Below are 22,572 nucleotides of genomic sequence, written 5' to 3'. Positions count from 1 at the left end.
TTTAAATAGGAAATATTTCTTTTCAATCACATAATTTCAAAGCCAAATATTTTTCATATTCTCTCTACAATATATTCATAAATATCTATATATCCATAATTATAAATATAAGAAATAGCTAACCCATAAAAAATAATATATAATATATCAAATAAATTTTAATACATACATTTGAATTTTCCTTTTTTTTTTTTTTTTTTTTTTTCATCACTTTAAAGCTGACGAAATATTTGAATGAGTAAAAATGGGATGAACAAAAATTTATACCTTTTGTAATTTATTCATAAATATGTACTTTTATTTATTTTTTTATTTTTTTCCATTTTTTTTGTCCCTATTAAATTATTAAAATTGCATTAACTTTTTATTTAATCTTTAATTTTATTTGTAAAAAAAAAACAAACAAAAAAGTAAAGCTCCGTATATATACTGAAGCCAAATACATATATATATGTATGCCATACAAAATTAAAAAAATTATAAATAAAACAAAATAACATTTTAATTAATTCAAATTAAAGCAAAGAAAAATATAAATAAACAAAATTAAATAAATATAAAAATAATCAAACCATTTCAAAAATGGGGGTTTATTATAATTATATTAAATTTTGTTTATGCATATCTGGTCTGTAGGTAAATAATAAAAAAAAAATTATTTACTCCCACCATTATTTATTACAACATACAAAAATGATTTAAAATATTATACTGTATCATTATACTTCCCCTAATAATTGTCTTTATATGTATGCCCACTTTAATTCATACATGTAATGGTGAGATATACACGTCTTATCCTCTATACTCATTATGAATTCAATATTTATTTACTCGATATTCTGGTCATTGTAAAGTTATATAAAACATAATTTATATTCATTGTGTATGATATATACTGTACATTTGATAGATAGATAAATAAATAAATGGATATACAAAATATAAGGAGGGTAACCCATTTTTGTTTCTCTTTAATTATTTTTTTCTAAAAATGGATTGCACCCATATTCTTTTCATTTCTAAATTTCTTTTTCGATTTTTAACAATCCGAGTAATATATTTATTTTGAACTTCTTCAAACATATCATTATGACAAAACAAGTTACGAAGTTCTTCTGTCGTGAAAAAATAAACAAATGTTTTATCACCACGAACATAAAAATTATCTGAAATTTTTTTTTCTTTCTTATTAGCAAACCGAACTTGTGTTAAATCATATAATCCATAATCTCTTAATAAAACATAACCACCACTTTTTAAATATTTATATGAATTTAAAATTACATTTTTCATTTTTTCTGGTGAAACAGAAGATAAAACATATATAAGTAAAACAACATCAACAAGTCCCAATTCATTCAAATCACTTGAGACTTCGCTATCTGATGTTATATCTACTACTGATGTTTTTATTAACTTCCCCAATTTTTTATACTCTTTTAAATCGTATATGCATGAATAGTTTTCCTCTTCTCCCTGGTCTTCATTTTCTGTTGAAACATTATTGCCTTCACCATTTTCAACATTATCAACGTCTCTAAGAGATAATGAGTGATTTATATTTGGCTCATTCATTTGTTCACTTTTTAACGTCTCATTTATATGAACAATTTTTTCCCATTTTTCATTCAATAGATTTATCGCATTTTTGGAAAAGTCTATTCCAATAAAATCACAATTATCATATTCTAACAAAAGCGGAATTAATGTATTTCCTACTCCACATCCCATTTCTAAAATTGTTTTCCTTTTTTCTTTTTCACAATTCTTAGAATCATTTTGTAACTCCCCATCTTTAAAAATATGATCAAACTCAACTTTAATCCATTTTCTATCTTTAAAAAAATTTGTTTTATAATGATTATAAAATTTATCCCAATTTTTTTTTCCTTCTTGTAGTAATTTTTCTTTCTGAAATTCGTGTATAGCTCTTTTATTATTTTCTATAATTTTTTTTTCTCTTTGTATTACTTCTTCAGAGAGAGTAAAGTTTACGACAATGTCAGAATCGAAGAAAGGCCTCATATTACATAAAACAACAATGTGAAGAAATTAAAAAATAAATATATTTATATGACAAATTCATGTGAAAATTATGAAAATTTATATAATATTCTGCATTGTTCAGGTATTTCTACAAAATTTTGGCTATATATAGCTATTATATCTTTTTATACATATAATTTTTTTCTCTCATAATATTAGCTAACCATTTTAAAAAATAAAATATTTTATTAAATTTATTAACGGCAATAATATTTGCAACATAATTGTCACATAAAATATCCTTAAATAAATAATCAAAAAATATAGTTAATAATAATAAACAAATTATGCTACTAAGGGGGCGCATTAAAAATCAAAACAACAGTAGAAATAGGAAAATAATAAAACGAGTAAAACAAATAAAACAAATAAAAATGTAAGACGGGTACCAATAATTAAATGTTTTAAAATTTTTTCCTTTCCATTTCACTACAAAAATAAATCAATATAATATTGTATATGCAAAAATTAATATACTTATTTTCTATCTTATTTATATGAATAAAGTTTTACATAAACAATATTATTATGTAGGTCAAAAATATCAGTCTTTCTTTCCAAAATTAGGATAACGTTTTTTTTTATACTATGTGAAATTCTTAATATTTTAATCAAATCTCTTAAAATGTCATTTTCTTTTATGAAATAAACAATGTATATTGAATGTGTATATTTTTTATCTGTTAAATATAATACATATTCAGCTCCATATAAATTTCCATTGTCAACTATATATCCATTTTCCTCAAAATACTGCTTACATTTCAAAAGAATTTCTTTATAGTTATTATCATCGGAAAGATTTTTTGTAATGCTACCATTTATTTTGGTTTCCTTTTCTGCATCGTTTTCCTCTGTATTTTCTTTTTTTTTTTTTTTTTTGCCATTCAAAAGGTTATATTGTTGGAAATTCAACAAATCTACGTTTATTTCTTTGTTAAGATCCAGTTCATTATACTTACATTTATCACAATTTTTATCAATCACCTCAATAATATTTTTGTCGATATTTTGCTCACTAAAAAGGAGTTCATAATTTTCATTTTTAAATTCGTATATAACCTTCATTATTATTATACAAATAAAATAATGCCTTAAATATATGACTATAGAATATAAACATGTGTTTTATACATTTTTACAATTTATCAAATAATTTTATTTCCATCACTTTTGTGATGTATTATAAATGGGTTTGCCATTTCAGGCTTCTGTTTCTTTTTTAAAAAATTTGTGTAATAAGAAAAGAAGAAAAATAAGAAAAAAAAAGTAAAACAAAACAAACCAAAGCAATATGGCGACCTAGCCAAATAATATAAATAATGATTTTGTAAAAATATTAATTCAAAAAAAATTGTCACAAAAAAAAAGATAAAGTAAAAATAGAAAGGTGCAATTTTCTTTTCCCTTTCTTAAAAGTTATGTAAATAAAAAAAAACACAATTATGGAAAAACAAAATTATAAAAATTGGGTTCTCCCTACCTAACGCAACCGTGGGGCAACAAATCGATAGGGAACTCCACCCTTCTTAGAATAAATTTTATAACCATCAATATCTTTGTATGTATTTACAAATGAGTTTTCAATTTTCCTGATTTTTTCAAGTACATTTTTTTTAGCATTTAATAAGGATTTAAACTTTTTTTCAAATTCTTGTCCTTTTTTTTTTAATTTATTATTTTCCGTTTTTAAATCATATTTTTCATCATTGTCATTATAAAACTCATGAGTATTATTAAATACATATCTTAATGGAATATTCATTTGATAATTATTTATTTTTTTATTTATTTGTTTTAAAAAAGTATAATTATAATTCTCTTCTGTTTTTAATTTATCTCGTATGTTTTTTAATTTTACATTTTCAGGTATAGCTATCTCTTCTTTAATTAAAACATTTTCTTTTTCATTAACTCTTGAATGAACCATTCCTGTATTAAATTCATCAGGATTTTTATTCATTATTTTTTCCTTCAACACATTTTCTATTTTTTGTTTTTTTTTATAAATCTCTCTTCTTTTTGAATAATCTACTTTCTTTTCCAACTCCCCTAAATGTAGTCTATTCTTTGCTTGTCCTCTTTCCCGGTAATTCCTTTTAGGGATAATATTCTTAAGGCTCGACATTTTTTCTTAGCTTCAAATTAAAAATATATCTATTCTTTTACCATATGGTCAATATAATAATTGATATATACTATCCTTCATTAATGCCAAAAAGGAAAGGCAACAGTCCCTTTTCAATTAACTTTCCTTTTGTTATTTTGTATGTAATTTGCTTACAATATTTCGAACACTATTTTATTCACTATTTCACTATTTTATTTTACTATTTTAATTAGAATAATAGTAATTTTCTCCCTTTTTTAAGTTTAAAAAAATTAATAAAAAAAATAAAAAAATACATTACAATATTTATTATTTTTTATACATTATTTATACATTTTTTATATATTTTTTAAAACCCTATAAGTGAATATTGTATACCGTTTTTTATTGACCCGAAGAATTTTATATAAAAAATAATATGCATATATAGGAAAAAAAATGCAACATATTTTCCCCTCTAATTATTTAATTAGTAAACATAAAAAAAATTAAAAAATTTTAAATTATATAGAACAAAATATAGTCATGAAATATACATGACAAATAATTAACTTATTAATTTGGAATATCCTATTTAAATTTTATTTAACTTTAATTTTGTATTGTTATATGTATAAGTATACCTATACAACTGCAATACAACAAACATGTTTATAAAACTTTATGATTGATAAAAAAAAAGATGGCAAATACCTATTTAGCATAAAAAATAGCATTAAAAATGTAGCTTAATACAAATTAAGCAAGTAACTCTTTGCCACTTCCTCTAACAAAATCAGGATCGATATATACTGCTTGTGATTCAATACCATTTAAATTTATTCCTCTTTGATATTTTAAATAACCTTTATATCCCCATTTATTTCCCCAAGTATTTCTAATTATCCAATATTTTACTACTTCATTATTTTCATTAATATGTTCACCCCATCCAACTATAACAACAGCATGATTTGTTTGTTGCCAACCATTAAATCCTTTATTTGGTACATCACATATTTTGTTTTCACAACTAATATTTGTAAATATAAAATTTTTATCACTTAAGTTATATACCTTTAATAATAATGGAGTTGCATAAATTGCAACTACTATAGGCCCATTATTTATTATTTCAGTCATCATATCAAATTCATTTGAACATTCATAACATCCACCTATATAATTATAATCAGATGCATAATATGTTTTATTATTTTTAGAAACTGCTTCTATATTAGATGAAACACTATCTATAGGGTCATACTTTCTATCTCTGCATATTCCATTTTCATATAGTTCTTTTCCAACAAGAAATGGAAAACCTCCATCACATCCCTGATTATATTTAGATAAATTTATAATACATTCATGAGATAATTTATTCATCTTAATATTTTTTTTATACTTTTTTGATAGCATTATTTCATATCTTTTTTCTAATATATATACACTAGATATTAAATAACAAATTCCACATTCTTTTTGATCTTCTACTACTTCATCAAAATTATTGTTATTATATGGATCTCCCCAACTAAATTCTTTTGGCAAAACCAAATCCATTTCCATTTTTTTAGATCCTCTTTTTCTGCATCCATATATTTGGTCGTCCTTCCCGTCATGCTTGTCAACTGATTAAGAAGTGGGGAAAGAAAAAAAAATGAAAAAAAAAATCGAAAAAAATCGAAAAAATAGACGCAATAAATGACTAACTGTAGCTTATCTTTGTCGAGCTAAACAATTCTGGGTGATTCATCCGGATTTTACTATAATTATCTCTTTGCATGAGTACAAAAAAGTTTGTCTCACTACCTGTATCGTCGCTAAAAAAGAAAAACATCATTACCCATGTATGCATAAGAAAAAAAGAAGCTTAAAGAACAACATAAAAATTGTAGTAATGCATAAGATATGACAATTATGGTGAAACTTTAATTTTTATGAATAAATTTTGTATAATATCCATTTTCATTACTCATTTTTTACAAAACTTTTATCTTGTTTGACATATTTTTTCACATTATTTATAACAAAGGAAGAGATAGGGATCTTTGCAATTTTTTCAGCATAAAAACAACCCCATTGATATATTTTTTTTTCGTAATTTTTTTTCTTTCTTTCATATAATATCCATCCTAATCTTATTTTAGTCGGATCTGTTTTGTAGCACTCTGTATTTATTTTGTTAATATCTGCCGATAACATAAAAAAAGAATGTCAAAATATGGGGAAATACTCATAAAATAATACACAAACTATTTCACATTAATGAAAAAGTTGAAAAATGTTTCTTTCTTACTTTCCAGAGCACTTGGACATTCCTCACTAACTTTTTTGTCATACTTAAAAAATGCTGCAGAGTAATGAACATAAAAAATGGTGATTACAATTTTGGCATATATACTTTCTACTATCCAAATTTACATAAGCATGTGCCATCATGCATAATCACATATTTAAATAGTCAACCTATTTTTTTTTCAATTTTTAAATCAGACTTATTGACACATACCAAAGTATCTCTTCCCCCTCAATCGAATTTCAAAACCCTCATCATAAACCATTGTCCTTAAAAAAGTAAAATAAAATAATGAAAAAGCTAGATAAAGCTTCTTATCTGTTTAAGTAATAGATTAACTTCCTTCTTTTCTGCCTTACCAACTTCCTACAACCGAATTGTTATGACCCACATCTCTGACAGCAAGATAAGTCCAATTACCACGAGTACTGTCATCATTAAAAAGTTTAATTCTTTCAAGAGTTAAATCAATTTTAAAGTTTTTTAATTCACCATAATTTTTTTGTAAATATTTTTCATAATCATTCAATTCTATAATAGGTGAAAAAAAATAAACAAAAATTTATAGACACATATAGACAAGAGAAGGTTTGAAAAATTTTCTTTCATTTTTTTTATTAACCAGGTCTTAAGTTTTCTGAATTTGTATTGGGAATACTACCCCCACATTTATCCGAAGTTTCACTAACTTTCTCTGCCTCTTTTATTTCCCATACCCCTGCAACATCACTCTTAAAAATAAATGTATAAACATGTATATACCTCATTATAACAATTTAATAATAATTAGACATATATTATTTTTTAATTATTAATATGTAGAACTATTTTTTATTTTATAAGACGCAATGTTGGAATACCATGAGGGCATGAATAGGTAAATCCCCTTTTGCAAGACCAATCAAAAATACATTGAGGAAAAAAAATAAAACATATTTCATATTATGTTTAACAACCAAAAAGAGAAAAATAAAAAATTTTTAAATTATAATAAATCAATAAAAATATAATTGATACCACTGTTTAACTAAAATACATTTTATATACTACGAAATATCGACACAATAGTCGGATATAAACAAATAAATATTTTATATGTGTGTGCAATCTTTTTTTTTTTTTTCAAATTAAATAAGTGAAAAAAAATGTAAGTTACATTTTAATAACTTAGACATTTAATTTATAAATATAAAACATTATACATACTATATTATGTTCATTATTACACTTAAATAAGTTTGGTAGAAAATTTGAATTTATGTAAACTTTATATATATATCCTTTTTTTTCGTTTTATTTATATGGAAAATATAGTATACCTTAAAATGTTGAAACAAATTTTAAACCCCCATTTATCACAATCAGTTGTATATACACATACAATTTCTGTTTCAGATTTTATTTCATAATATATACAAATTATATATATTAAAAATAAAGAATATTTTTTAATTTTATCAATTTTTACAAAATTCAATTTTTCCATTTTTTTTTACTCTACAACCAGTACCAACATAAATTGTCGTATGCTCATTCATTAAGTAGTAGGAAAGTAAAATGGGCTACACCTACATATATGTTCTACAATAAATATGTCATATCAATATTTTGTCATTTTTTAATATTGTACAAACAAAAATGGGTTGAAAAATAAATTCTGAAAATGTTTCCATACATACATGCATAGATTTACATTGCAATTGGCCATTTACTGAAAGTGTAAATTATACTGATCAGACTTTTATATAAATAATTTTTTTTTTATTTTTATACTTAAGTAGGAATATTATGAAAAAACGTCTTTTATGTTGGCTCATTATTTTCCCTATTTTTAGTCTATGCTTAAAATTAAAATCAAAAATAAAATTTTTATTTTATATATCCTCATTATGTAAACAGAATGGAAACAACCATAAAATAAAACAAATACCGTTTCACCATCACATAGATAATACTAATTTATATACACACAATTATGTAAATGTAAAAAAAAACAAAATAAATAATCCTCACATTTTAATAACGTCACCTGAAGCTGCTAAAATATATAGACTTGTAGTTATACTACTAATCTGTCATTTAAAAAAAATAATAAAACAAACTAGTGACACTACAAAATGGATATCCATAAAAAACAAAGACAATATAAATAAAATAAATAAACTTCTAAACATCCCAATAATTTCAATCGGATACTCAACTAATCATATACTTAATAATGAATTAAAAAAAAATGAATTTTATAATATATATAAAAATATGTCTTTAGAAAATAAAAAAATATATCATATAAATAGTTATGAATTTAACAAAATTAATAAAAATTTGAAAAATTTTAATATTGTTTTTACTCCAACTATATCAAATGCAGACACCCTAAAACGAGAACTATCCTTACACTATTTTCAAAAACAAAAAAATCATTCTATTGATCTTGTTTGGGTTGCATCAGCTATTAGTAAGGCAAATTTTGAAAACCCTGAAATGTGGGTCGAAGAAAAAAAGGAAAATAAAAACAGCAATTACAATCATAATGTAAAACAAGTTAACGCCACGAGAATAAACTGCTATGATACTAAAGGCATAAGTTATAGCAAAACAAAATTAAAAAAAATAAAAATAAACAAAAATTCTATAATCTGCTTAATGAGCAATAGTGCTGTCTTATCATTTTATCAAAATTTTGGAAATAAATTTAATTATGTTATATGTATGGGTGAAAGTTGTTATGCCCTTTTGAAAAAACTAAATTTTATAAATATTTATTATCCAACGAATTCTAAATTGGAGTTACTACTAAACATGTTAGTCAAATTGCATCATAAAGTAACAAAAAAACATCATAAAAAAAATGAAAAAATAGCAAATATAAAATTGAAACCCAATTTAGGAAACACCACAAATAATAATTATGAGCATGAAAATCAAATCAATACACAAAAGTCCAAATATATGAGCAAACAAATCAAGATTGTTCTTACTAGGGAAAAACATAAAAATTTTCAAATAAAAAAATTCCTTAACAAAAAAAATATACCAACCCAAATTATACCTTGCATAAAAACGGAATATAAACACAAAGCAATTACCCACCTTTGCAACGCTCTCCTTTCCCACATTCAAAAGGGGTCGTAAAAATGGTGTAAAATAATAAACCAGTAAAGCAGAAAAATAATAAAGTAGAAAAATAATAAAGCAGCAAAATATAGCGTAGCTATCCACCACAATTTTCAAACCCCTTTAAGCCCTATATAAGGCATGAAATTTGTCGGAAATTTTTGTAAAGATATACGTCATTATCCCACTTATGCCATTTTTTATAGACACATTTTTAATTATAATTTTTCTCTTTGTCTTCAAACAAATTAATATATTATCTACCCCTTTTTCTAATTTAATTTTTTTTTATATTTTAATGACCCCTAAAATATGCACTGCCAATATTAGCAGCATAGGTTGATTCTGTCCTTTTTTGTAAACAGACATAAGGTAGAAAAATAAAATAATTTCTGATTAAGTATATGTTAAATGTTTTACCATTTTTCGAAAGACTTAATTTTATTTGATTGATATTTTTTGAAACTCATCAAGGAGTTCAGAAAATTTATCATTTTTATCTGATGCTATAAAATTTTTGTTTTTTGGATTATCAGAAACAATATCATTAGTATCATAAGAATATTTTATTTCCTTTTTATTATTTGGAATATCAAAATGAAAAAAATCTGCTGAATCATTTTTTATATCATCAAAATAGGACATATTATTATTATAATTTGAATTACTTTTATTAAAATAATCTGAAACATTATTTAACGAAGAATAATCACTACTAAATAAAGATTCTTTTAATATTTTTTCATTATTAAAATTTTTATTTTGTTTATTAGCAATATTATTATTTTGTTTATTAGCAATATTATTATTTTGTTTATTAGCAATATTATTATTTTGTTTATTAACTATATTATTATTTTCTTTATCTGATACAAAAGATGTATCAAAAAAAGATAAGTTCATATTATTTTTATCTAAATGTCCGAAGTTTGAATTATATCCCATATCAAATAAATCAACATTTTTTTCTTCACCAAAATTATCATAACTAAATCCAAAATTAAAATTATCATAATTCATTTCTCCTTCACTATTAATGGTTGTACTTTCTCCATTCTTACTATCATCATTCAGATTTGTATTTATTGTATCATTTAAATCGAATAAATTTGCTTCTTTATTATTATTTTGTATGGTCTCTAAGTCTTTAATAAATGCTTCTCCTTTTTCTACATTTGCATTATCATTTATATCTACCAATGTAGAATCTGCTTTGGTAATACTTTCGATGCTTAACAATTTTTCATATTCCTTTTCATTTTTGTTATTGTCTAAATTTGAATTATCATCAACTGTAGTAGTTCCATTAGTCTTATCCTCAACCTTTTCTTCCACATTTTTTGTCTCAGATTCAGTTTTATTAGTGATACTATTTTTATTTTCTAGCGAAACTGAATCAGATGTTTTTTTTTTAAACATAACAGGAGTAAAATATTTCAAAAAACCACCACTAGTATTACCAACAGGTGTAATACCATTTTTTATGTTTTTATTTAAATTTTGATTATATCTATGTGATTTAATTTTAATGTTTATTGTTTTATCACTTGAAACTTCAATAAGTTCATCATTTTTATTATTATCATTAAGTTCATTTATTTTTTCAAAAATTTTATTAACCAATTTTTTAATATCTAAGGGTATATGCATAAACCATGATTTTAAATCTCCATAATTTTCTAAAATTAACAAAAGTGTTGATGACGAAATTCTAACTTGTGGATTCTTATCCAATGTCATTAATAATATGGATATAATTCTTTTTGAATATTTTGCAACATGAGGAATAACAAAACTTCCATTTAAAATAGATAAAAAACTATTATTATTGACATTTATATCGACATTTTCATCATTGTTTCTACTAATTTTTGGTGAAATACTACCTTGAAATGGATGTACACCAAATAATAACAAATATAATACACACCCAACCATCCATATATCTACCTTAGTAGATATTTCACCATTTGAATATAAGTCTATCAATTCTGGGGGTCTATAATATATTGTTGTATCACGCTCTATCCCATATTTGAATAAATTTAATTCATTTTTTTTTAAATCATTAGGAAAAAATGGATTTGTTACTGCATGTGAACAAAAATCACATATTTTATATACATTGTTTTTATCACATAAAATATTCTCTAATTTTATATCTCTATGTATTATTGGTATTTCTTGTGTGTGTAAAAAATTTAAACCATTTATTACATCTTTTAATATTTTTATAATATGAAATTCTTTTATTTTATCTTTATTCTTTTCATATATGTTTAATAAATTACCTCTTTCACAATATTCCATTAACATAATAACTATTTTATAATTGTTTTCATCTATTATAGTTGATCCAAAATACTGTACTATATTTTTATGAGGTGGCAAACTTTTTAATATGTTTATTTCTTTCTTTGCCATTTCTAATTTTTCTTTATTTTGACATATTGTTTTTTTTATTGTATATGTTTTGTTTGTATTTAAATCATTTGCTAAATACACAAATGAATATGCACCTTCAGATATTAGCTTATCTTCCTTTATTGTCTTTCCATTAATATTATATATTTTCCCTCCTATAAGGGTTGTACAAATACTCTTTAATTTTAGCATTTTTTTCTATATATTTAAAAAAAAACTTTTTATTTTTTAATCATTCCTTTATTTCAGAGAATATAACTACTATAAACTGCTAAACTCAAATTTAATAAAATATATACTACCATACGAAGGTATATATAATTTATTCTTTAAACCATGCAGATTATTATAAATGCAAAAAAGAATTATTTAATATTAAACTGTTTCTGCAACTTTAATAATGCATGATATATCAATGTACAGAATAAATTAGTATAGAATAAAAATGTACAAAAATATCAAAAAAAAAATTATATGCACAAATATATTAATATATGCAATTATCGTACTCAGACAAATAGACACTAAATATTCTCTTCAATATTACAATACTAATATTATCATAACAAATTTTTTCTAATCTGTTAAAAAAAAATACGCCCATACATGTACAATAAATAAATAAAGCATAAACAACGGGGGAATACAAATTTTTTATATCAGTATGCATATAACCCATATATTGGGGTATTTTAAAAGCAGAAGACATGCAAATGTATTTTATTTTTTTTTAAAACAGTTGCTTAAAACATGTATATACATATAATAGTATGCATAAACATTTATATCGCTATATTGAATCATAGCTATTAAAATTAATTTTCATGGGAAAGTATAAATATTAGACGAACATATTTATATGTGCATACTCACATATATAAGGCAAATATTTTTCTTTAACAAAAATATATAAAAAAAATAATGACATATCAATTATGCATATATTATAGAGTATATATAATATGCACTTTTATGAACATACTACTTTTTGTGTACGTACATTTACAAATATATGTATATATATAATAATTTATTTATACATATTTAAATTTTAGTTTATTTTCTTAATTTATTAGCTTGTTAATTTATTAATTTTACATGAACGGCAATAATTTTAAAGAACATTAAAATTATAAAGAACACACACACATTGCACTCTACATTTATCTTACAATATGAAATCAAAAATGTATTTTAAAGCGATAAAATCAAACAAATGAGATAAAGCATAAGAATTAAACAAACACATTAAATATGATTTTACTAATTTGTGCATATATTTTTAAATTATAACATACACGCATCATTTGAACATGTAAAACTATACATGTATATACATATTTTAAAAATAGAATGAAAACTACAAATTTATATTTTCTTCATTTTTATTAACTTTACTATAAATATAATTATGGTAAAAAAAAAAAAGAAAAAAAATGAAAGCAAAATAAATAAAGCATATATTCTTAATACATTTTGTGTGCGGACTGTATTGTAATATTTTACAATTTTTTAAATATCTTAATATGCATAATATATATTATCATACACATTTTATATTTTTTTGTTATGCATGCTGACTACATACTGTTAATATATGCATTCATTATATAAATACTATACCATGCAATTTTTATTTGTTTTATGCATTTTCATAACATATGTCAATTTTTTTATTGTTTAAGGGAAAATTTTTAAGGTAGAAGGAAAATATAAAAAAAAATTTATTCCTTTTTTAAACCATTTTTAATATATTCACATATATATGATTGTCTTTCCTTTCTCAATAACTTACTACATAATTAAAAATGACTTAAACATATGCAACATTAAATATTATTTTATACACTTTTTTTGTAATCTCTTTAAATCATATTCAATAATTTATGATAAATTAATGTCAAAAAATAAAATATAATTAACCAAACAAATTTATTTGCCCATACTAGGGAAAAACCTCATTTTTTGCCTTATAATCCACTAAGCAGTTAATACATATTATCCACATTCCTACATATGTTTATTCCTTTAATAAATACACACTTATTGTCAATACCCAACAAAAGGTCTTAAATCATTTAACACCCCATTTATCTTGTTATATTATAAATATATGTATCCCTTTTATTAACAGTATGAACATTAAGGTTAAAAATAGTCTGTTAAAATTTATGTTTTTCAAACCAAATTTCATATAATACTGCGTTTTATGTACCAATATATTAATGCTTGTTTTATTGTATTTTTTAATTCTCATTTTATTTTTATTTGTTTAACTACAAAAATTATTATAGTGTCTTATTTTTTATGACCAGTCATAATTTTTCATGTAATATTGGCTAAATTGTGCATGTTTTAAAATTTATTTATGAACATGTAAGGAACATTATTTTGTCAATATATTAAAGAAAAATAAATGCTAAAAGCAGTGATACAACACAATAGTATCAATCATACAATAAACAAACACATTTATTCCATAACTTATTCCTTCACAATGACATATTCTTACAATAGTGCCGCAAAAAAAAATACTAAATAAAAACATATGGTTTGAAAATATAAAATTACACTTACTTAAATGCAGGTAAATAATTTTCATCAATTTTATTTAAAACATATTATATATTTCATGCTTAAATATATGCTGATTTATAAGAATATGTATCATAAGCTTACATATATTTTTACACTTATACACCCTAATAAAATTATCATCACCCTTCAGGGTTTATTTTGAACAATTTAAATACATTTTTCTTCACTTTATTTTTCAAATGAAATAATAATTGAGTAATAATAGTGTAAATATTCATTTAAAAAAAAATAAAATCCTACAAAACCAAATTATATACATGTATGCATGTATAATTTTGCGACGAACATTTTCAAATATTTCAACCATTTTTTGTATATAAATACATTCCCTCAATATAAGATATTTTTTTATTTTATAATTTTCGACGTCCTCTATTTTACGTCCTATAACATTATCTATTCGATTTATTCTTATAATAATATAACTCTTCAGCCATATAAAGCCTCACTTTTTATTAATAAATAGGTTTATAAATAAATATATATGTGTTCCACTTACTGATACAACAATTCTATAATCCCCGATATTTTTTCTCTTATTTAATATTGTACAAAATTCACATTTTTGCATATATTATTTTTTTTTTTTTACAAAAATATTTTATATAAAGGCTTCTATATATTCTAAAGAATTATTTCTATTAATATTTTCAATTTTTTTTAACATTTTTCACGATTCCACTCCCAAAATTATTTTCATTTAAAATATTACAAAAGTATATTTATATTATTTTCGTTATATATATTATCAAAATTTTGAAACAGTCATACGATACTATAAATAATATATGTGATAAGTACATACCTCATATAGCATATAATTTATAAAGTATATTAAAAATGGAAAACCAAGAAAATCTTGAACAAATTCATTTAACAGACGATGGAGGAGTAATTAAAACAATATTACGAAAAGGAGATGAAGGAGAAGAAAATATACCCAAAAAAGGAAATGAAGTTACAGTACATTATGTAGGAAAATTAGAAAGTGATGGTTCAATTTTTGATTCATCACGTCAAAGAGATGTCCCATTTAAATTTCATTTAGGAAATGGTGAAGTTATTAAAGGATGGGATATATGTGTAGCTTCGATGAAAAAAAATGAAAAATGTTCGGTTCGTTTAGATAGTAAATATGGATATGGAAAAGAAGGATGTGGAGAAACTATTCCAGGGAATAGTGTTTTAATTTTTGAAATTGAATTATTAAGTTTTAAAGAAGCCAAAAAAAATATTTATGATTATACAGATGAAGAAAAAATACAAGCAGCATTTGAATTAAAAGATGAAGGAAATGAATTTTTTAAAAAAAATGAAATAAATGAAGCTATTGCAAAATATAAAGAAGCTCTTGACTATTTCATGCACACAGATGAATGGGAAGATGAATTATTAGAAAAAAAACAAAATATTCAAATTATATGTAATTTAAATTTATCTACTTGTTATAACAAAAATAAAGATTACCCAAACGCTATTGAACATGCATCGAAAGTTCTTAAATTGGACAAAAATAATGTTAAAGGTTTATACAAATTAGGAGTTGCAAATATGAATTTTGGATTTTTAGAAGAAGCCAAATTAAATTTATATAAAGCTGCATCATTAAATCCTAAAAACTTAGATATTAGAAATAGTTATGAGCTATGTATAGCCAAATTAAAAGAAGCAAGAAAGAAAGACCAAATTACTTTCGGCGGAATGTTTGATAAAGCCAACTTATATGAAGAAAAAAAAACTAACCCCATTTGACTTTTTTAAATTATTCATTCAATCATAATAAAAAATCATTATTTATAACTTTTTCAAACATAAAAAACAAAAAATATAATGTTTTTTATATAAACAAATTATTCAAGGGCCTATCACAATTTTGAAACTAGCTAAAGCAAAACTAGCTAAAATAAAAAAAAAGTTGAAATAAAAAAATGGTGAAAAAAAAATAGCTAATTGAAATTTATTTGATTATATAAGGGATACAATATACACATGTGTATATCACGTCCTATGAATGTGATTTCTCAATCTTGTAATTTTTATCGTTATTCATTTTTTTTGAATTTTTTCACTGTTATATAACTTTGTGTAAATATTCATTTATAATTTTTTATGATTATTAACTTGAACAATTTTAAGAAATACATATATACATATGTGAGAATACTTGAAATATATTCTTATTTTATAGTGCCTTTCCCCTAATAATAAATATGTTTTCAAACTTTTAATATATCCTATGTCCAAGCTATAAATGTTCCAAATAATGGTGGCCCCACAAAAAAATATAATAAATTAATGAATAAAAGAAAATTCCATTTATTAGAATATTTTAATAAATATGCATAATGCAAGTAAAAAACGGGACAGCCTAAAATTAATCGCAATATAATCTGCAAAAAGGTAAAAGAAAAAAAAAACATAAATAGGAAATATTATGCAAATATTAATCTAGTCTATATATATGTCGTGAGCATGATAAATAAGCTAGCTCATATTATGTAACACATCACTAACCTCGTTGTGGGCAAATAAGAATATGTAAGTTGTCAAAAAAAACAAATGTGCTATGGTCATAAAAAATGGGTTATATAAAACCGATATTTTGAGAAGGTAAAATTTATTATTTTTAAAAAATTGAATTATACTATGATATGATATAAAATATATAGGTGCTGAATAAAATATTTTAAAATCTGGGTCAAATAAAAATTTTAAAAATTTTACATTCCAATAATTTTTCTGTATATAACTATAAGAAAAAGGTATAACTTTTTCACACCATGGTCTATTTATTTTTTGTATATTATTATAACTTCCTATATTAAAATATGAGATTGGATTTTTAAAAAAATTTATCAAAAAAAAATAAAATTTTTTATTTTTATTTATCCATAAATCATCATGTTTTATACAATATAAATGATATGAATAAAACTGAAAAATTAAAAGTGGGAATATTATAATTAATGCTTCACATAATGCTTTTAACCAAAATATTAAAAAGGATATAATTCTTCTTTGGCTGAAAAAATAAGAAAATATTTTATTTTCATCACACACAAGTTCTTTATTATTATGACAGTCTTCTACATTCACTATCCATGGCTTAACACAATGTCTAACAAATTTACATAAATATAAATTATAAAAAAAAAGTGGTATTAAAAATAGTATGCCATTTGATCTAAAACAAGAAGCTATAAAAAAAAACATTACTGCTAATATTTCAAAAATAAAATTGAACTTATAATTATTTATTGATAATTTTAAAAAATTAAACCCCCATATTGAAAAACAACTAAAAATACTTTCATTATAAAAAGAGATTGTGTGTATATTCCCAACACTAAATATGTATAATAAAGACAAAAAAAAACTAAATCGTTTACACTCTTCCCAGCTATCTATATGGTATAAGTAATAGCAATTGTCTTTATTTAGTGTGCCATGTAATGAATTGTCATCAGGTTTTTCCTCAACCTTTTTTATATTGCCATCTTGCTCTCCTTCCTTTCTTTCTACATTTTGAAAATAAATTAATGGGAATAAATAAATACCAATAGTAGCAATAGTGAAAAAAAATAAATTTGTAACGATAGCTAAAAAAACATAAGTTGAGCAAGAGTTTGTAATATTTGTAAATATTTGTTTTAATAGTTTTTTTATAATTCTTAATAGTATGGGTAATGCTGGAAAGAAAGCATGATTATGCTCATATTTATATTCTGTTTCATTAAGTGATAATTTTAAAAAATATTCTCCATCCCAATATGAAAAATATTTAATATATTCCCATAAACTTCCTTCATTTCCATAACATAATAAATCCAAATTAAACTTATAATTATTTATAAGTCTACTACATATTATTGTATATACTATACAAAATATTCTTACTATTATTCCTACGACTGTAATTAATAATATATCTTTTATTACATTCCTTTCATTTTTCAAATTTGTTTTTTTTCCTTTCACGCTGTTTATTGTCTGTTCATGCATTTCGTTCAAGAGGCAAGTATAAAAACATGGCATCAAATTATTATACCCATGTATATATTACCTCACACAATGAAACAACAAAAAAGTATAAATAAATATATCCAAAAACATATATATAAAACTACAACTTTATAATATTCCTACGATTATAATTCTATTTTAGTTCCAATACTTAATAATTTATATAATATCCATCACATATCCATAATCAAAATAAATATCATATTTTTTTTCATCTTTAAATCGAATTGGCATTTTATATTTACTAAATTATCTATAAATATTTTATTTTACATTCACAATGTCTTTTAAATCATCTAAAATAAACCCATTAATAAAGTTTTATGCCTCCATATGTAAAATGTAATATCCATATAAAAATATTATGCCAACGCATATACATTATATGCATATTATTACATGCACTATGGATGGCTCATTTTCTTTGTGATTGCAAATATATTAGCACATGTTATTAAACTTAGATAAAAATATTACATTATAAAATAATTCGACTTTCAAAATTTTGGAAAACAATCAACAGTTTTCAAAGTTGGCTATGAACAAAAAATTGCAAAAAAAAAAAATAAGCAAAACAAAGCAAACCAAAGCAAAAAAAACATTAACAAAACGAATGGCGAAAATGTAAAGGCAAAGGGAAAAGGAAAAGGTAAAGAAACTGAAGAATCCATTTGAAATTTCATAAAATGGAACAAAATGAAATAAGCCTTCTTGATATTAAGAGAAAAGCTCAGAACGAGCAAGAGGCACAAAATGATAATTCCAAACAAAAAAAGTTTAAAATTTTAAATTATACATCAAAAGATAGTTCAATTAATAAACATGAAACAGAATTTATTGTTTATTTTTGTTTTTTATGTGGAAATAATTGTTTAATTAGTGAAATAAATATAAATAAATTGCCTACAAGAAAAATCGACAATTCTATAATCTACCCAACACTCAAATTTATTAATAAACAGTTTCATAAAACACAAAATAAAAAAATTGCAATTAAAAGAGAAAATGGAATAGAACTACAATATCGAATTTTATGTAGTGAATGTCAAGCCCCTATAGGATATACTACAACCTTAAATAATGATGATCCATATTTATATTATTATGATTATTCTTTAGTAACAAACCCAATGAATAGTAAACTTTTTTTAGACTTATAAATTTGAAAATCTCACATGTTTACACACGTATTTATCATTTTTTTTAAAACTCTATTTTAGCTATTACCCTATGAATATGCTAAAAATAACATATAACTTTTATTTATACTAAAAAAAAAAAAATCAATTATGGTATACTGCCATAATTCTATTATTACCCTAAAAACTGTTTGTCTCAATATGACAACTTTTGTACTTCATATATGTTCGCAATAGGCCATTCCTATTTTTCTTTATTTTTTTATTCTATCCTAAAACTCACACTTAAACTGTTGCAAAATATTTATAGCATATTGCCATTATCAAATAAAGGAAGTATGTCATATTTACTATCCTTATTTTGTTTTAAAATATGAGGGTTATGTACAATTTTATCTCCCAAATTTTTATTTGTAACATTATTACAATTTATATTATTTGATTGACGATTGTCTTGATATTTTTTCTCCGTCGTTGAAGTTATCAAATTACTTACATTTGGTTCTTCATTTATATTCATAACAAAAAATCCAAGTCTTTCAATTGACCCTCGAATTTCTTGTGGGTTGTTTTTCTTTGATCTTGTATTTGGCATTATCACCTAATAAAGAAAAAAAAAGCAAACCATATAAATAGGTATCCTATTTAGCATCAGATTGTGCATAGGCAGTAATATGGCAAACCGCTAAGACAATTGCGGTCTCACTTTTTTCATTTTTCTTATTTTTTTCAAATTTTTTTTTCAGTACCATTTTCCCCATCGACCAGGTGGTTACAGCTCCGGTAATTTTAAGGATATCACCAACCCGAAAGAAATATTTCATTGTTTTTAAATTGTTTGGTTTTTTATTTGTATGTTGATTATATTGCATTTGGTCAGTTACTACATTCGGATTTTCAAATGTATCAAATTCTTTGGTACCATATAATTCTACTGAATCTTCGATATTGTCATTTAATAGGTCGATATTATTTTTTACTAATTCTTCTTGTATAAAATTTTGAGTAATACATAAAATGACTGATCCACTGTTGTCTGCTACATGGTAATGATATTTTATTACATTATTTATATGATCAGGTGGGTCATCTATATATCTTAAAATTAAACATTTTAAAGAAATATTATTTAAAAATGGCTTTAAATCTTTAATTAAGTAAAAATTATGATCTCCTACTTTGTTTTCCATTTTTCTCTCTTTTTACATACTCACATTTTTACATATTCAGATATTATTTTTATTCCATTTTTGTACAAACTTATGCTTGTTAAACTGTATAATAATTATTATTTTATTTGCTTTCCTTTTTTGTAATTTATTTATATTTTTTCAAAAAAAATAATAATTTTTAGCAAACATAATTAATTTCAATTTCCCAGCCCTTACCATTCAAAAACTATCCCCGTTTGTGACTAATTTATTCATGTATTAAAAAATAAAAATAAAACATTACTAAACAAAAATAAGCAAAGAAAATATGCAAAATAATAAACCGAAAACAAAATAAAGTAAACTAAATTAAAATAATATAATATATGTATACCTTTATAATATAGTTACAATATATATGGATAGGTAGTATTATTTTTTTTTTTTTAATAATTCCCAACCCGTTCTACAAATAAATGAGACAGAACTGTTAAGTTATAAAAAAAAAATAAATTCTAAAAATGTAAAACATATTAAACATCTTTAATATGTATATATTTGAAAGTTATTATTTATATTTTGTTTGTTTATTTTTCAAAATATCACCACCATATTTAATATCTAACTATGTAAATTATGTAAAATTACACGCCAGTCGAACTATACACATTTTCATTTTGTCAGTAACTAAGGTTTTAAGAATATTTGGTCTTAATAATTAATGGATATTCTTTCCTCTTATTTTTTTAATCACACATTTCTTAATATAAATTATGTTTATAATATATTTTTTATTTTACAAAAATAAGCCCATAAATTTTCAAACTTATTTATACAAAAAAAAAGTGAAACTCTCTTATTTTTAAATTATATACATAATGGTTGTATAAAACACACACATAAATAAAGCATATCCATAAAAAATGTAAAAAATGTAAAAAATTGTCTACGGGTGTAAAATAAATAATATATGTTACTCCATTTTAAATAAGCCTCGTTCTACATTTTGTTTTGGTATATATATATACTTTCCAAATTTAATTTATAATTTTTTGTCTAATATAAATTGTGATTAATTAAAGGCCCATATGTTGAAACATTTACAAGCATAAAAATTTCAGCATAAGACGGAAAAATGCACAACCATCATGCAATAAAATAAATAAATATGCATATTTATATTTACATATATTTATACATATTTATGCATATTTACACATATTTATACATATTTACACATATTTATACATATTTATGCATATTTACACATATTTATACATATTTACACATATTTAATTATTTGCTTATATATACACCGGCACAACCTGACACATTTTACATGCCATTATCGAGTAAAATAAATTTTATAATTTACATAATAATTGGCTATTTATGTAAATATATTTTTTTAAACATTTATAAGCATATTTTAAAAAGTTGTATAAAAGACATATTTAGTTTATTTAATTCTTTTCGGTCTTTAAATATTTATATAAATAAATATAAACCATATAAACATCAAAATCGTATTATTATTTTACAAAAATTGCTCATAAAGCATTTACACAACTCTTTTTATTTTAAAGCTAAATTAGTTTACTATTTTTTTATATTCATTCTTAAAAAACTGATTTTTTCTCCTGCATTTTTGTTTTTAATAAATATAAACAAAAGGAGAGA

The 22,572-nt window shown here is 22.5% G+C and overlaps 10 protein-coding genes across 10 annotated transcripts; 3 read left to right on the top strand and 7 right to left on the bottom strand.

The window, feature by feature from the left end:
* Positions 1 to 978: 978 nt before the first annotated feature.
* Positions 979 to 2,028, bottom strand: PVVCY_1406310 (methyltransferase, putative; the record flags this gene model as incomplete). Its single annotated transcript, XM_008624403.1, has 1 exon — positions 979 to 2,028. One exon carries the CDS (start codon positions 2,026 to 2,028, stop codon positions 979 to 981), a length of 1,050 nt encoding a protein of 349 aa, XP_008622625.1.
* Positions 2,029 to 2,538: 510 nt separating this feature from the next.
* On the bottom strand, positions 2,539 to 3,117 carry PVVCY_1406300 (conserved Plasmodium protein, unknown function; the record flags this gene model as incomplete). The annotated part of the gene is made up of 1 exon (XM_008624404.1): positions 2,539 to 3,117. One exon carries the CDS (start codon positions 3,115 to 3,117, stop codon positions 2,539 to 2,541), a length of 579 nt encoding a protein of 192 aa, XP_008622626.1.
* A 415-nt stretch (positions 3,118 to 3,532) lies between these two features.
* Positions 3,533 to 4,177, bottom strand: PVVCY_1406290 (nucleolar rRNA processing protein, putative; the record flags this gene model as incomplete). Its single annotated transcript, XM_008624405.1, has 1 exon — positions 3,533 to 4,177. The coding sequence occupies one exon, from the start codon at positions 4,175 to 4,177 to the stop codon at positions 3,533 to 3,535; it is 645 nt and encodes a 214-aa protein (XP_008622627.1).
* A 720-nt stretch (positions 4,178 to 4,897) lies between these two features.
* Positions 4,898 to 7,381, bottom strand: PVVCY_1406280 (dipeptidyl aminopeptidase 2, putative; the record flags this gene model as incomplete). The annotated part of the gene is made up of 8 exons (XM_037634916.1): positions 4,898 to 5,772; positions 5,855 to 5,964; positions 6,117 to 6,333; positions 6,441 to 6,494; positions 6,654 to 6,709; positions 6,800 to 6,971; positions 7,063 to 7,171; positions 7,301 to 7,381. 8 exons carry the CDS (start codon positions 7,379 to 7,381, stop codon positions 4,898 to 4,900), a joined length of 1,674 nt encoding a protein of 557 aa, XP_037490954.1.
* Positions 7,382 to 8,228: 847 nt separating this feature from the next.
* On the top strand, positions 8,229 to 9,575 carry PVVCY_1406270 (conserved Plasmodium protein, unknown function; the record flags this gene model as incomplete). The annotated part of the gene is made up of 1 exon (XM_008624407.2): positions 8,229 to 9,575. One exon carries the CDS (start codon positions 8,229 to 8,231, stop codon positions 9,573 to 9,575), a length of 1,347 nt encoding a protein of 448 aa, XP_008622629.1.
* Positions 9,576 to 9,998: 423 nt separating this feature from the next.
* On the bottom strand, positions 9,999 to 12,173 carry PVVCY_1406260 (serine/threonine protein kinase, putative; the record flags this gene model as incomplete). The annotated part of the gene is made up of 1 exon (XM_008624408.2): positions 9,999 to 12,173. The coding sequence occupies one exon, from the start codon at positions 12,171 to 12,173 to the stop codon at positions 9,999 to 10,001; it is 2,175 nt and encodes a 724-aa protein (XP_008622630.2).
* A 3,246-nt stretch (positions 12,174 to 15,419) lies between these two features.
* Positions 15,420 to 16,331, top strand: PVVCY_1406250 (FK506-binding protein (FKBP)-type peptidyl-prolyl isomerase, putative; the record flags this gene model as incomplete). Its single annotated transcript, XM_008624409.1, has 1 exon — positions 15,420 to 16,331. The coding sequence occupies one exon, from the start codon at positions 15,420 to 15,422 to the stop codon at positions 16,329 to 16,331; it is 912 nt and encodes a 303-aa protein (XP_008622631.1).
* Positions 16,332 to 16,813: 482 nt separating this feature from the next.
* PVVCY_1406240 (GPI mannosyltransferase 2, putative) lies at positions 16,814 to 18,581 on the bottom strand (the record flags this gene model as incomplete). Its single annotated transcript, XM_008624410.1, has 2 exons — positions 16,814 to 16,969; positions 17,094 to 18,581. The coding sequence occupies 2 exons, from the start codon at positions 18,579 to 18,581 to the stop codon at positions 16,814 to 16,816; spliced, it is 1,644 nt and encodes a 547-aa protein (XP_008622632.1).
* A 707-nt stretch (positions 18,582 to 19,288) lies between these two features.
* Positions 19,289 to 19,762, top strand: PVVCY_1406230 (conserved Plasmodium protein, unknown function; the record flags this gene model as incomplete). The annotated part of the gene is made up of 1 exon (XM_008624411.1): positions 19,289 to 19,762. One exon carries the CDS (start codon positions 19,289 to 19,291, stop codon positions 19,760 to 19,762), a length of 474 nt encoding a protein of 157 aa, XP_008622633.1.
* Positions 19,763 to 20,045: 283 nt separating this feature from the next.
* On the bottom strand, positions 20,046 to 20,931 carry PVVCY_1406220 (conserved Plasmodium protein, unknown function; the record flags this gene model as incomplete). Its single annotated transcript, XM_008624412.1, has 2 exons — positions 20,046 to 20,342; positions 20,491 to 20,931. The coding sequence occupies 2 exons, from the start codon at positions 20,929 to 20,931 to the stop codon at positions 20,046 to 20,048; spliced, it is 738 nt and encodes a 245-aa protein (XP_008622634.1).
* Between the last annotated feature and the right edge of the window lie 1,641 nt (positions 20,932 to 22,572).

This window comes from Plasmodium vinckei (genome assembly GCF_900681995.1).
Source record: "Plasmodium vinckei vinckei genome assembly, chromosome: PVVCY_14".
Taxonomy (NCBI): Eukaryota; Apicomplexa; class Aconoidasida; order Haemosporida; family Plasmodiidae; genus Plasmodium; species Plasmodium vinckei.
Note: the sequence above shows the minus strand (reverse complement) of the source record. Positions and strands in the feature narration are given on the sequence as shown.